This window comes from Salmo salar, chromosome ssa20 (genome assembly GCF_905237065.1).
Source record: "Salmo salar chromosome ssa20, Ssal_v3.1, whole genome shotgun sequence".
Lineage (NCBI taxonomy): Eukaryota > Metazoa > Chordata > Actinopteri > Salmoniformes > Salmonidae > Salmo > Salmo salar.
In genome coordinates, this window is record NC_059461.1 from 24,009,337 (window position 1) to 24,025,664 (window position 16,328).

General features: G+C 41.6%; 1 protein-coding gene across 1 annotated transcript; it reads left to right on the forward strand.

Annotated features, from left to right (window-relative positions):
- The first annotated feature begins 4,264 nt into the window (after window positions 1–4,264).
- On the forward strand, window positions 4,265–7,609 carry LOC106579875 (leucine-rich repeat transmembrane neuronal protein 4). The gene is made up of 2 exons (XM_014160193.2): window positions 4,265–4,699; window positions 5,178–7,609. The coding sequence occupies exons 1-2, from the start codon at window positions 4,696–4,698 to the stop codon at window positions 6,797–6,799; spliced, it is 1,626 nt and encodes a 541-aa protein (XP_014015668.1). The 5' UTR covers window positions 4,265–4,695; the 3' UTR covers window positions 6,800–7,609.
- The last annotated feature ends 8,719 nt before the right edge of the window (window positions 7,610–16,328 follow it).

The following is a 16,328-nucleotide window of genomic DNA, read 5'->3' on the forward strand; positions in this document are numbered from 1 at the left end:
TAAATTCTACATTATTTTAATGACTCACTCAATGTTAAGCAAGTGGTCATGACTTTAACACTACTAGCTTATTTGGGGTTAACTGTTTTGAACTACAAGCACAGTTAAAATGCATGGAAATGTATTTCCTTGGGCATTAATCATGCAGACATATTTCTTTCTTTTTTATTGTGACAAGGCATCAGTGAGATACAAACATATGATCTTTTGTTCTCTATCCATGGAATTAGTCCACTGCGCCACCAGGAAGGAGCTAGCATGCCATGTTCTTTTTAGTCTATTCAAACAGACCCCATTTCATAGGAACCAAGCGCTCATTATGATCAGATGTGGCCAATTAGTGGTCGTGGCCAACACACCTGAGCACACTTAACAAAGACATTTAAGTCATTTAGCAGACGCTCTTATCCAGAGCGACTTACAAATTGGTGCGTTCACCTTATGATATCCAGTGGAACAACCACTTTACAATAGTGCATCTAAATCTTTTAGGGGGGGTTAGAAGGATTACTTTATCCTATCCTAGGTATTCCTTAAAGAGGTGGGGTTTCAGGTGTCTCCGGAAGGTGGTGATTGACTCCGCTGTCCTGGCGTCGTGAGGGAGCTTGTTCCACCATTGGGGTGCCAGAGCAGCGAGCAGGTTTGGGTGTAGGGCCTCATCAGAGCCTGAAGGTACGGAGGTGCCGTTCCCCTCACAGCTCCGTAGGCAAGCACCATGGTCTTGTAGCGGATGCGAGCTTCAACTGGAAGCCAGTGGAGAGAGCGGAGGAGCGGGGTGACGTGAGAGAACTTGGGAAGGTTGAACACCAGACGGGCTGCGGCGTTCTGGATGAGTTGTAGGGGTTTAATGGCACAGGCAGGGAGCCCAGCCAACAGCGAGTTGCAGTAATCCAGACGGGAGATGACAAGTGCCTGGATTAGGACCTGCGCCGCTTCCTGTGTGGGGCAGGGTCGTACTCTGCGAATGTTGTAGAGCATGAACCTACAGGATCGGGTCACCGCCTTGATGTTAGTGGAGAACGACAGGGTGTTGTCCAGGGTCACGCCAAGGTTCTTAGCACTCTGGGAGGAGGACACAATGGAGTTGTCAACCGTGATGGCGAGATCATGGAACGGGCAGTCCTTCCCCGGGAGGAAGAGCAGCTCCGTCTTGCCGAGGTTCAGCTTGAGGTGGTGATCCGTCATCCACACTGATATGTCTGCCAGACATGCAGAGATGCGATTTGCCACCTGGTTATCAGAAGGGGGAAAGGAGAAGATGAATTGTGTGTCGTCTGCATAGCAATGATAGGAGAGACCATGTGAGGATATGACAGAGCCAAGTGACTTGGTGTATAGCGAGAATAGGAGAGGGCCTAGAACAGAGCCCTGGGGGACACCAGTGGTGAGAGCACGTGGTGCGGAGACAGATTCTCGCCACGCCACCTGGTAGGAGCGACCTGTCAGGTAGGACGCAATCCAAGCGTGGGCCGCGCCGGAGATGCCCAACTCGGAGAGGGTGGAGAGGAGGATCTGATGGTTCACAGTATCAAAGGCAGCAGATGGGTCTAGAAGGATGAGAGCAGAGGAGAGAGAGTTAGCTTTAGCAGTGCGGAGAGCCTCCGTGACACAGAAGAGCAGTCTCAGTTGAATGACCAGTCTTGAAACCTGACTGATTTGGATCAAGAAGGTCATTCTGAGAGAGATAGCAGGAGAGCTGGCCAAGGACGGCACGTTCAAGAGTTTTGGAGAGAAAAGAAAGAAGGGATACTGGTCTGTAGTTGTTGACATCGGAGGGATCGAGTGTAGGTTTTTTCAGAAGGGGTGCAACTCTCGCTCTCTTGAAGACAGAAGGGACGTAGCCAGCAGTCAAGGATGAGTTGATGAGCGAGGTGAGGTAAGGGAGAAGGTCTCCGGAAATGGTCTGGAGAAGAGAGGAGGGGATAGTGTCAAGCGGGCAGGTTGTTGGGTGGCCGGCCGTCACAAGACGCGAGATTTCATCTGGAGAGAGAGGGGAGAAAGAGGTCAAAGCACAGGGTAGGGCAGTGTGAGCAGGACCAGTGGTGTCGTTTGACTTAGCAAACGAGGATCGGATGTCGTCGACCTTCTTTTCAAAATGGTTGACGAAGTCATCCGCAGAGAGGGAGGAGGGGGGGAGGGGGAGGAGGATTCAGGAGGGAGGATAAGGTGGCAAAGAGCTTCCTAGGGTTAGAGGCAGATGCTTGGAATTTAGAGTGGTAGAAAGTGGCTTTAGCAGCAGAGACAGAAGAGGAAAATGTAGAGAGGATGGAGTGAAAGGATGCCAGGTCCGCAGGGAGGCGAGTTTTCCTCCATTTCCGCTCGGCTGCCGGAGCCCTGTTCTGTGAGCTCGCATTGAGTCGTCAAGCCACGGAGCAGGAGGGGAGGACCGAGCCGGCCTGGAGGATAGGGGACATAGAGAGTCAAAGGATGCAGAAAGGGAGGAGAGGAGGGTTGAGGAGGCAGAATCAGGAGATAGGTTGGAGAAGGTTTGAGCAGAGGGAAGAGATGATAGGATGGAAGAGGAGAGAGTAGCGGGAGAGAGAGAGCGAAGGTTGGGACGACGCAATACCATCTGAGTAGGGGCAGAGTGAGACGTGTTGGATGAGAGCGAGAGGGAAAAGGATACAAGGTAGTGGTCGGAGACTTGGAGGGGAGTTGCAATGAGATTAGTGGAAGAACAGCATCTAGTAAAGATGAGGTCAAGCGTATTGCCTGCCTTGTGAGTAGGGGGGGAAGGTGAGAGGGTGAGGTCAAAAGAGGAGAGGAGTGGAAAGGAGGAGGCAGAGAGGAATGAGTCAAAGGTAGACATGGGGAGGTTAAAGTCACCCAGAACTGTGAGAGGTGAGCCATCCTCAGGAAAGGAACTTATCAAGGCGTCAAGCTCATTGATGAACTCTCCAAGGGAACCTGGAGGGCGATAAATGATAAGGATGTTAAGCTTGAAAGGGCTGGTAATTGTGACAGCATGGAATTCAAAGGAGGCGATAGACAGATGGGTCAGGGGAGAAAGAAAGAAAGGACAGTTTTGTTGATGCTGAGACTGGATTGTATTTTTTTAAATAACATTCTTAAAACGTTCTCTGAATATTACTCAAAGTTTCTTGTGGTTTTTATGGAAAGTTTTCTTAATGTTCTTAGATCAATTTGAGAACACAACTTTAAATAGAACAATGAGGAAACCTCTAATGAAACGTTATGCTGAAGTACTGAAATTCCCACAGAACGTTTTTTTTTTTTAACATTCTCTGAACTTTTGAGAATGTTCCCAATGTCGAACCAGTTGGAGAACGTTCCTAGAACATTACCAACATTGAAATGAAATGTAACCCATGTTTGATTTTAATTTTTTTGTCTAGTTCCTTAAATGTGCTGAGAATATTCCAAAGCCAAGCAACTATCCTGCACTACTCACAGAAAGTTAAGGAAGGTTGTATGCAAATAACATAGGTCAACCATGCTCTCACCAAGCTCTAAGAAACATATGGTTCTCCGAACGTTATGTGCTAGCTGGGTAGGGACTTAAAAACAAAAATCCAATCTTATGTCTGATTAATAAGAAATCACTAAGGCCAAAATACTGAATTATTTCCTTTTATCCTGCCATCAGTTTGAACAGCACTGATCTGATTTCCCAAACACATTGAGGTATTAGGAGAGCTTGTTCTCATTGTTATTGCAGACCTGAACATGATGTATGTTTGAAGGGTCCCCTGTAGTACTTTACAGTGACAAACTATACATCTTTTGTTTTTACTTATAGTTGTATGTAGCCCAAATGTTGTTACAACACGTTTTCCTATTTTGTTGTGAAGCTATTTATAGATACTGTGGGCAGTCGGCCTGCTATAGGCTACAACAGCGAAATTAGTCATTACATTTTTTATGTTTTAACCAGATTAGGGAGGCAAGATTATGGAGGCTACTTTTTCTTATTTATGAAAATTCGTCATGAGTAAGGTAGCTTTTGTAAATAATTATAGATCGTTCATAAATCAGAGTATTTTGAAGAACTTTAATCTTTCAATAAATGCACAGTTTATCTATTTTAGTAACTCGAATGTGACCGATTCTTATACAGTGACATTCTCTCTCAATTCAAAGGGCTTTATTGACATGGGAAACATGTTTACATTGGCAAATAAAGTGAAATAGATCACACAATTTAAATAAAAAATGAACAGTAAACATTACACTTAAAAAAGTTTCAAAGGAATAGAGACATTTCAAATGACATTATGGCTATGTCTCTCTCCCTCTCTTTTGCGAGGGTGCATGCATGTGTATGTAGAGAGCGAGAAGGCGCAAGGTGTTGCAGTTGCACTTGGTTGTGCAATCCGACACGCCTGAACGGAATTGTTTATTGCGCATAGCCAGTATTTCCATTTTTTTGCCGCGTACGGGTGAAGTCACTACCAGTCCAGTAGGCTATTTAGGGATGAGTACATTATGATCTTCCGCGGATATATTGAACTGTTGGAACTGCTTACGTTCTAACTTGTCTTTTATTCTGTTTTAAAGTATTATTGTCAGTGATGTATACATTTAAGAGCATCTCTTGAAACTCACGAGGCAATTCATGCAATATTTTCAGTTTTCTAATGGTAGAGAAGGCGTGTGTCGAATGAAAGGAGTTAAATGAATTATTTGGACAGTTCCATGGTGCTGAAAGGATTGCTCGTATTTCACTAAGCAGCAATGGGTAAGTGACCACCAATGAAACCCATAAAGATGCATATTTCTATTTCATGAAAGTTATGGCGCTTTGAAGCTTTGTTACATAAAACTCCTCGATGCTTGCTTTTCCTATGCAGTGTACAACCAGTATTGTATTATATTGGGTTTATAATGAGGGGTAGTTTGTCTTCTCTAAAACCCAACACTGAGTAATATACCTGCCCTTTTATATATGTATGAATATGCATTATATATTATTGAGCTCATAAGTGGTATGAAATGTGAAAGTTATTCAGTGTCTGTTCTCTGCTGCTGTGCGTTTGTCTTAGAAAGACCCATCACCCATAGTTGACAGGATTTTCACTTCACAGAATGACACAAAAAAACATCTGCCTGAAATATCAATCAATCTGTCATGGACATTGCACAGTGACAGGGCACACATACTGAAATGGAGATGTGCTTTGGTAGCCCCATGCACTCAAATCTCTTCTCATCTACAGGTACCCTTGTGTGGGATAGGCATCTTTTATGTGTTCTTCTCCTGTCATCTTTTCTTCTGCTGCTCAGCAAGGGGGAGAGGATGTGCCCAGCAAGTTGTCGCTGTGAAGGGAAGATTGTTTATTGCGAGTCTGGCATCTTTCAAGACATCCCAGAAAACATCTCTACTGGATGCCAGGGTCTGTCCCTGCGCTACAACAGCCTACTGACTCTGCTGCCTTACCAATTCGCTCATCTCAACCAGCTCATCTGGCTTTACCTGGACCACAATTCCATTACCGCCATAGATAGCTTAGCCTTTCAGGGTGTGCGTAGGCTCAAAGAACTGATTCTCAGCTCTAACAAAATTCCACTTCTACAAAATAAGACTTTCAATGCTGTACCAAACCTGCGCAATCTTGATTTGTCCTACAACCAGCTACAGTCTCTGCAGCCAGGTCATTTCTATGGTCTGCGTAAGCTCCAAAACCTTCACCTACGATCCAATGGTCTCAACAGGATACCTGTACGCACTTTCCTGGAGTGTCGCAACCTGGAGTTCCTGGACCTGGGTTACAATCACCTACGCACCCTTAACCGCACCACCTTCTTGGGGCTGTTCAAGTTGAAAGAGCTTCATCTGGAGCATAATCAATTTTCAAGGATACATTTTTTTATTTTTACACGCCTTAACAATCTACAGGTCCTCTACTTGCAATGGAACCGCATACGAGCCATCAATCAGGGCCTGCCTTGGATCTGGCATACGCTGCAAAAATTAGACCTCTCAGGAAATGACATTCAGATCTTGGACCCAGCTGTTTTCCAGTGTATGCCAAACTTACAGATACTCAATCTTGAATCCAACAAGCTGAGCAACGTGTCTCAGGACACGGTTTCAGCCTGGGTCTCCATTACCACCATCAGCTTGGTGGGTAACGCCTGGGACTGCAGCCCTACTATCTGCCCCCTGGTGACCTGGCTGAAGAACTTCAGAGGCTCAAAGGACATCAACATGATATGCAGTAGCCCCAAGTCAGTTCAGGGAGACAGAGTAATCGACATAGTGAGGAACTACACAATCTGTGTGGACATATCAGTTGTAGACCAAACCACAGCTATGATCATGAGGCAAACCACAGCCTTAGTTGTGGACACCAAAAAGCCCACCACACCTCTCTCTGCCACGACCACAATAACCCAAGGTCTACCTGCATCAACTGTACAAAGACTCACTCCACAATCTGTCTCTCCCATTGTGACAGACAAAGACACAACAGAGTCCATACTCATGACCTCCATCTCTCCAGAATCCTCCTCATTTTTCCCAGAACTAGAGTTTGAGCATATGGCCTTCCATAAAATCATTGCAGGCAGTGTAGCCCTATTTCTGTCTGTGTCACTGATCCTGCTGGTAATTTATGTCTCGTGGAGGCGCTACCCCAATAGCATGAGACAGCTGCAGCAGCACTCAGTCAACCACAAGCGCAGAAAAAAGGCCCGGAAGCAGGAGCTTAACCTTAACTCTCAGTTGCAAGAGTATTATTTGACTTACCATTCAAACTCTGAGACCATGGATGCATTGGTAAATGAGACAAGGGCCTGCCCCTGCACGATCTCAGGATCCAGGGAATGTGAGGTATGATCTGTCAAGTCCATCCTAAAAACGCACTCTGCCTGGGGGTCAGAGGTAAATGTTTTACACAGGGATGCACCGTAAACCTCTTTAGTGAATGGAGACTGAGTTAAACTTCCATCCTCTGACTCTGTTCTTACTGTTGTTTTAAATTAAAGTTATCCATCCTAAAAATGCACTTTACAGCTGCTTGGGAGTCAGAGCTAAATGTTTTCCACAGGGATGCACTGTACAGATCACCGTGTGCATGGTGACTGACAACTTACATCCTCTGTTTGACTCTTGTTATTGTTGTTTTAAATGAACGTTATCACATTAAGAACAAATTGATCGGATGAATTAATCCTGTTTGTAAATATAAACCTAAACCTACTTTCTCTCAGCAGGAAAAAAAATGCTGCAGCAACAGGAAATTTGTGGATTATAATTAATGGCCATTTTTGTAGGGGTTGATACATTTTTCCTTAGGGCAAATCAAGTTTTAAGCTAGTAATAATAAACGTTAGAAGCCTTTTTAAGCCTTGAATACACTAGAAATGTGCATTTCCTGCAGTGCAGGAAAATTCTCAGCAACAAAAGAGGGATCAAATTGAGATGGCACATCTGTATCTGCTGTTGATTACACATTACCCCACTTTTCACTTTTCTTATCCTTGAGTAATATTGAGATCTTCGTGTTAATACTTGTATACAAGTAACTGATAGACTTTATGTGTAGTCTTTTCCAATATTTAGCTCTTGTTCATTTTATGGAATTATGGTAACTGTATGTGAAATTGAATTATGTCATTAAACTTGTGAATGGTAGTTGCTAAATAATGGGTGTCAAACATGATTATGTTATTTTGTCCTGTTTTTACTCTTCTTACTGGCATGCAATATACCAAAAAAGCCAACAGCATTAGTATGCTTTCTATTGAGGCACTTCACCATGACATAAAACATGGTGTAACAAGACAATTTCAAATTTTATGAAAAATGCATAAAAGTTTTTATCCTATCTGATTCAGCACCTGGGACAAATGTTTTATGGATGTGTGGGGTATACCAGCCCACTAAGGCTAGTATAAATGCAGCCATGTAGGATTCACAGGGTAGAGTTCTATCTAGGCTCTATGGAAGTGTATATTTCCATTTAGATTGTATTTACATTTCACATTACAGATTTTCTTGTCCTTATCCTTATAATAGTTGCTAATTGTTCCAGAGCACTATAGCTGAATATCTGTTTCTCTCAGGCTTTTAAAAGCATGTGTTCATTTATGATCTCAATGACATTGAAATGTTTGCTTCAAGATGCAGAATCACTGAATTGCATTCACTTGATCACTATTATGCTTTTAACAGAGGTCTTAGTTTAAGGGAATATTTATTTCCCCAGATCACACGTGTTCTCAAGGATAGATGCTATGTATCTAAAAGAGTGAATATCATATATTTTACAAATAGTCAAAATAGGTGATGTTTGGCTAAACTACTACTTATGAGGAGAACACTCATACTTCCTCTGAGGCAGCTTGATATTGTCTAAAAATGGGGCGGTGCTCTTTTAAAGAACCGTGGGCCAAATCACTCCTAGCTGTGGAAGCAGTTTAATTAAATGTCTTGCTCAGTATGATTTTTAGACCAATACAATTGTTGTACAGGAAATGGCTATGTTTATTAATTGCATGTTTTTGATTCAGCTGCATAAAAACTCATATGGAAGCAGGCGTGCTTTTTGTGGAATATTAGATATCAATTAAGGATGGAGTTATAAAATGTTCACTTTAAAAATTGCCATAACTATTCATCATTGCTTGTATATGTACAGAAGTACAGTACCAGTCAAAAGTTTGGACACACCTACTCATTCAAGGGTTTTTCTTTATTTTTACTATTTTCTATGTTGTAGAATAATAGTGAAGACCTCAAAACTATGAAATAACACATATGGAATCATGTAGTAACCAAAAAAGTGTTAAACAAATCAAAATATATTTTATATTTGATATTCTTCAAAGCAGCCACCCTTAGCCTTGATGACAGCTTTGCACACTCTTGGCATTCTCTCAATCAGCTTCATGAGGTAGTCACCTGGAATGCATTTCAATTAACAGGTGTGCCTTCTTAAAAGTGAATTTGTGGAATTTCTTTCCTTCTTAATGCATTTGAGCCAATCACTTGTGTTGTGACAAGGTAGGTGTGGTATACAGAAGATAGCCCTATTTGGTAAAAGACCAAGTCCATATTATGCAAGAACAACTCAAATAAGCATAGAGAAATGACAGTCCATCATTACTTTAAGACATGAATGTCAGTCATGCGGAAAATTCAAGAACTGTTCAAGGTTCTTCAAGTACAGTTGGAAAAACCATCAAGCTCTATGATGAAACTGGCTCTCATGAGGACCGCCACAGGAAAGGAAGACCCAGAGTTACCTCTGCAGCAGAAGATACATTTAATTAGAGTTACCAGCCTCAGATTGCAGCCCAAATAAATTCTTCACAGAGTTCAAGTAACAGACAAATCTCAACATCAACTGTTCAGAGGAGACTGTGTGAATCAGGCCTTCATGGTCAAATTGCTGCAAAGAAACCACTACTAAAGGACACCAATAAGAAAAAGAGACTTGATTGGGCCAAGAAACATGAGCAATGGACATTAGACCAGTAGAAATCTGTCCACTGGTCTTGTGAGTCAAAATTTAGATTTTTGGTTCCAACCGCAGTGTCTTTGTGAGACACAGAGTAGGTGAACAGATGATCTCTGCATGTGATGTTCCCACCGTGAAACATGGAGGAGGAGGTGTGATGGTGTGGGGGTGCTTTGCTGGTGACACTGTCTGTGATTTATTTAGAATTCGAGGCACACTTAACCAGCATGGCTACCACAGCATTCTGCAGCGATACACCATCCCATCTGATTTGCGCTTAGTGGGACTATAATTTGTTTTTCAACAGGACAATGACCCAACACACCTCCAGGCTGTGTAAGGGCTATTTGACCAAGAAGGAGAGTGATGGAGTGCTGCATTAGATGACCTAGCCTCCACAATCACCTGACCTCAACCCAATTAAGATGGTTTGGGATGAGTTGGACCGCAAAGTGAAGGAAAAGCAGCCAATGAATGCTCAGCATATGTGGGAACTCCTACAAGACTGTTGGAAAAGCATTCCTCGTGAAGCTGGTTGAGAGAATACTAAGAGTGAGCAAAGCTGTCATCAAGGCAAAGGGTGGCTACTTCGAAGAATCTAAAATACATTTGTTTAACTTTTTTTTTGTTACTACATGGTTCCAAATGTGTATTTTTACTATTTTCTACATAGTAGAATAACAGTGAAGACATCAAAACTATGAAATAAAAGAAAAACCCTTGAATAAGTAGGTCTGTCCAAACGTTTGACTGGTGCTGTATGTTGCGTAGCTATATGAGTTGGGACAATGACAATATCAGATACTGTCAATAGTAAAAACGAAGCGTGAATGGGCATACTGGTTGTCAACTTATGTTTAGGCAGAGTAGGCATTGTATGCCAGTACACCAATTTGACTAAACCATTCATATTACAGATACTGTCATCTGCACTATAGAAAGAAACTGTAAGACTGAGTAACTTGGCAACATGCCCCTCCATTACCATTCACTGTATTCTGTGATTGTCCTCTTTTCTCTCCCTCTACTGGCAAATGCCTAAGTTAGCTCTCTCCATGCTGTGTCTGTTTGTGTTGGTGTGGGAGGGCCGTGTGTTCCTGCTGTGTAACAGGCAAGGGAAAGAACAGGGGCAACAGCCACTCAGCAAACATGGTCCCAAGGGTCAGGGCACTTTTGCTATTAGAAAAATGCCACCCACCTCTGTCTGTCTTCCCCTCCTCCCTCCCTAGTCAACTCCATACAGTCAACTCCCTCAACGGAAAGGAAAATAAATTAAAGTGGGCAAGGAGGCATGTGTGCATGTGTTAAGCCAGACAGGATTAGGGGAATTTGGTGCCAGCGTTCAAAAGCTATTTACATCGTTGAGCTATCCTATCTAATCAGAAAGGGGTGGAATTCAGTCACAGTCTTCAATTGAGGATAATAATCCACTGTGTATTATCATCATTCAACTGGTCCTTAACTAGAAACATGTCATTTCTCAGACTTGGAGACTCTCCTCATGTGTGTTGTGTATAGGCTGGTATAAGCAGCTACTTGACAGCTTGGTGTGTATAGAGTGTAATATTCATAGTGATCACTGCTCTTGAGGCCAACAGAGAAAGTTATAACGATCTAACCACAGCTTACTCATACTAAACAGCATGTCTATACAGAAATGTCATATAGTGAAATATGGCAGGAGGGGGATGTGTCCATGGCCATCATGTGATGTAAAGTGAATGCAAACAAACATTGAGAATGGTTGATGTCCATTTGATTTCAAAAGGATTTATGTGCCCATCACTTATTTCACTTTCTCAGTATGAGTCATGACGAGGAGGTACTGCTGGCAGCAAGATTTATATACCCATTTATTATGCTTTCAGCTGCTGCATTTATGATGAATTCCTATTTGGAATACAAATGTGCCTTCGTATGTGTAGAAAAGAGCAATGTTGTAATTATGTGCATTTTAATCTGCCTTTTTAAAATTCTAATAGATGAAACATGGTTTACATTGTCTTGAAAACTCCAGATGGTTATAGCACTGTATGGCTGCTATATCTGGGAAAGGAGGCAGTGAAGAGAACAATCCGAGGTTCATGAGTTAGGTGTTTTACTGTAGATGGGAAACAATAATTGATGCACAGTTAACCTATGCTAGCTATGATTTGCAATTTTAGTAAACTACAGTATGTGCTTAAATGATCCAGGTTGTACTGCAATAAGCCTATATAGATTTTTTCTTCTTCCTCTTTGTATTACTGATTGTGTAGAGCTGGTGTTGAACATGTCAAATTAATTACCCTAGACAATACCCTGTTAAAAGGCAGAATGTATTGTCTTAAGTGTCAAAAACATTCATTCACAGCCTCCAACTTGTGAATCCAAAATGTTATAGATAGAGCTTTGAATTTACACTTGGGGCAAACGCATGATGTTGCTCCAATTGCATGGAGCAACATCATGCCTCCTGGTCACTTCTGTGGCATTCACCACTCCAGAGGTTGGAAATGAACATTCTCCACTTGTCGTAAGGATTAGACCAAGGTGCAGCGGGAACGTGTATACTCATCTTCTTTATTTTTATTAAAAGAAGGAAAAACGTATACAAAACAAACGCCACTAAACAGTCCTGTCATGTGCACAGACACAAAACAGGAGACAACTACCCACAAATCCCATAGAAAAAAACACCCCTCTTAAATAAGACCTTCAATTAGAAGCAATGAGGAGCAGCTGCTTCCAATTGAAGGTCAACCCCATTAACTAAACATAGAAATAGAAAGACTAGAACTAACATAGAAATAAACTAACAGAACATAGCCCAACAAACCCCGAAACACTCTAAACAAACACCTCTCTTACATAGTAGCATAGCCCAATAAACCCCGAACCACATAAAACAAACACCCCCTGCCACGTCCTGACCAAACTGCAAAACAAATAACCCCTTATACTGGTCAGGACATGACACCACTGATGCACTGTATGTGCAGCACAGAGGCCCTGCTTCTGGTCCAGTGGATCTTCATCTCGCTGTTTCTTTTTGAGTTGGGCCAAGCATTGTTTTTGGTTGCGGTTGTTATTTTTTTTACGTGTTAATGGGATTTCAAGTGAACAGGACACCCTGATTCCCCACTTTCTTCTTTTCCGAAATAGTGACACATTTCATTGAGACTACCTCCCTGATTTGAAGACAGACAACATGATTCAGTCCTACAACCTCGCCTTCTCTCCCATCTCGTTATGAACTGTGTATTGTTCGGGGCGGCAGGTAGCCTAGTGGTTAGAGCGTTGGACTAGTAACTGAAAGGCTGCGAGATTGAATCCCCGAGCTGACAAGGTACAAGGTACAAATCTGTCGTTCTGCCCCTGAACAAGGCAGTTAACCCACTGTTCCTAGGGCATCATTGAAAATAAGAATTTGTTCTTAACTGACTTGCCTAGTTAAATGAATGAAAAAATTGTTGTGGCTTTTTTTATGTTCAGGGGCGGAGACAGGGTTTCTGTCACCAGGTCTGAAAGTGTATCATTTAAGTAATTCCTATTTGGACGACACAGGTGTTGTTAGTACAACCATGATCAGGGTAGCAAGCATGAAGTAAATTACTACATACAAATCTTGAAAAATTAATGTAAGATAACCATCCCTCTTGTGAAATTATCCCCTATATATGTCATTTATTAAAGCACAAGGTTTTGTTTGATCAATTTGATTTCATTATGAAATTATGAAATCAATATACACCCACCATTCAGTAAATATAATGCATAGTTCGTGTCAGACCTGGGCAGAAAATAGTTGTATTTTGTAGTTTATTTGAAAATACCAACTTTTCAAATACCCGAGGTAGTCAAATATAGTTTATATAGAGTTTCTTTCTTTTATATAGAGTTTCTAGGCAACTAGTTTCTTTCATATTCAAATACAGGTCTCAGAAAAACAACTAATATTTGCAAGTATTTAGAATACCTCTCAGAAAATCGAATAATATTTGAAAACAAAAAAATATATATGTTTGATGGCTGCCAGAACCAAAAACTTCAACAGTTAGTTGAATTAGTCAAAATATACTATCAATAGCACATGGTTTGGAGGGCTCTCAGATGTGAATATAGCCTATAATGAAATTCACAAGGGACATGGAATCACCTCAACATTAGACTAGACCACTTTTGCAGCTTCAAAATAATTAACAAATATATTTTAATAATTAGTGAGACATAAGGTAAAGCTTTACATCCAGTTCTTATACATGTGTAGTAACTTTGTGATTATTACAATAGCAACATTGTCGGTACATAGGACTTTGGAAATTGCTTTAGAATTCCATAATAATGGAGTTATTACATAAGTGGAATAAGGAAGTCACTATTCCTCGTGTACAGAGGTTACAAAAATTCTCAGCTCATTGCTATGCAATTAAAATGCAATTACCAAAGTATTATGTGACAACATGCTAATAAAATGTTGCTCCTAAAGTAATTACAGTTTTACTACACAGGCACAAGAACAGTTTAATGTTTAATGTTAAGTGTTTCTGAGAATGCTAACATTAACAAAATATGGCTATTAAGTGTCAGAAGGAAACTCAATATCCAACTGCCTTCTTGAATCAACAATAGCCATGGTAGGTGGAAAATCACGTTAGTTTGTATTTTGAGTAAACTATCCCTTTAAAAATGGTATAGTGTGTGTTTGAAACATGAACACTTCCCCTCAGATGGACAAAGAGGTTCAAAGTAAATTTTGCTAGGCAACCAACTTGCTGTTTGCAATGTTTGAAATGACTTTGTCCAGTATTTTCAGGTATCATACAATTATTGCAGATCAAGTATAACTGTCAGATATATTGACATACATTGGTATAGGAGATTGTGTTCTATTCCTTTAACATTAGTTGAAGGCAGCCAATCAAATGTTTCTGAAAAGTAGTCCCTTCCTGAGATCTGTATTCAAATATATTTTTTAAGTAGTTGCTTTCTCAGACCTGTATTCAAATAGTTTTTGGGGATCTGTATTTAAATAGTTATAGTCACCTCCAAAGTAACCCCCCCCCCAAAAAAAACTTTCCACAAAGCATAGTTAAAGCAAGCATGAAACATAATGAAGCCCCAAAATTGCCCTCGCTAGAAGCCTGTGTTTCAGACATAAAGAAGTGGATGGCTGCAAACTTTCTACTTTTAAACTCGGACAAAACAGAGATGCTTGTTCTAGGTCCCAAGAAACAAAGAGATCTTCTGTTGAATCTGACAATTAATCTGGATGGTTGTACAGTCGTCTCAAATAAAACTGTGAAAGACCTCGGCGTTACTCTGGACCCTGATCTCTCTTTTGAAGAACATATCAAGACTGTTTCAAGAACAGCTTTTTTCCATCTACGTAATATTGCAAAAATCAGAAACTTTCTGTCCAAAAATGACGCAGAAAAATGAATCCATGCTTTTGTTACTTCTAGGCTGGACTACTGCAATGCTCTACTTTCCGGCTACCCGGATAAAGCACTAAATAAACTTCAGTTAGTGCTAAATACGGCTGCTAGAATCCTGACTAGAACCCAAAAATTTGATCATATTACTCCAGTGCTAGCCTCCCTACACTGGCTTCCTGTTAAGGCAAGGGCTGATTTCAAGGTTTTACTGCTAACCTACAAAGCATTACATGGGCTTGCTCCTACCTATCTTTCCGATTTGGTCCTGCCGTACATACCTACACGTACGCTACGGTCACAAGACGCAGGCCTCCTAATTGTCCCTAGAATTTCTAAGCAAACGGCTGGAGGTAGGGCTTTCTCCTATAGAGCTCCATTTTTATCGAATGGTCTGCCTACCCATGTGAGAGACGCAGACTCAGTCTCAACCTTTAAGTCTTTACTGAAGACTTATCTCTTCAGTAGGTCCTATGATTAAGTATAGTCTGGCCCAGGAGTGTGAAGGTGAACGGCCTTATACTCGGCCTTGTCTTAAGACGGTAAATTGGTGGTTGGAGACATCCCTCTAGTGGTGTGGGGGCTGTGCTTTGGCAAAGTGGGTGGGGTTATATCCTGCCTGTTTGGCCCTGTCCGGGGGTTTCATCGGATGGGGCCACAGTGTCTCCTGACCCCTCCTGTCTCAGCCTCCAGTATTTATGCTGCAGTAGTTTGTGTCGGGGGGCTAGGGTCAGTCTGTCACATCTGGAGTATTTCTCTTGTCTTATCCGGTGTCCTGTGTGAATTTAAATATGCTCTCTCTAATTCTCTCTTTCTCTCTTTCTCTCTTTCTCTCGGAGGACCTGAGCCCTAGGACCATGCCTCAGGACTACCTGGCATGATGACTCCTTGCTGTCCCCAGTCCACCTGGCCGTGCTGCTGCTCCAGTTTCAACTGTTCTGCCTGCGGCTATGGAACCCTGACCTGTTCACCGGACGTGCTTGTTGCACCCTCGACAACTACTATGATTATTATTATTTGACCATGCTGGTCATTTATGAACATTTTAACATCTTGACCATGTTCTGTTATAATATCCACCCGGCACAGCCACAAGAGGACTGGCCACCCCTCATAGCCTGGTTCCTCTCTAGGTTTCTTCCTAGGTTTTTGGCCTTTCTAGGGAGTTTTTCCTAGGGAGTTTTTCCTAGCCACCGTGCTTCTTTCACATGCATTGCTTGCTGTTTGGGGTTTTAGGCTGGGTTTCTGTACAGCACTTTGAGATATCAGCTGATGTACGAAGGGCTATATAAATACATTTGATTTGATTTGATTTGATTAAAACCATAGTTACAATTTGTTTTGGATTTATTCATACCTGTATAGCATTTTTATATTATGATTTCACAATTTGCTCATTTCCATCAAGTCTACACTTATTGTAACGACAAGGACAATGTCATCATCTATGACACAGTATGACAAAATAGCAAAAGATTAAAGTGTAATA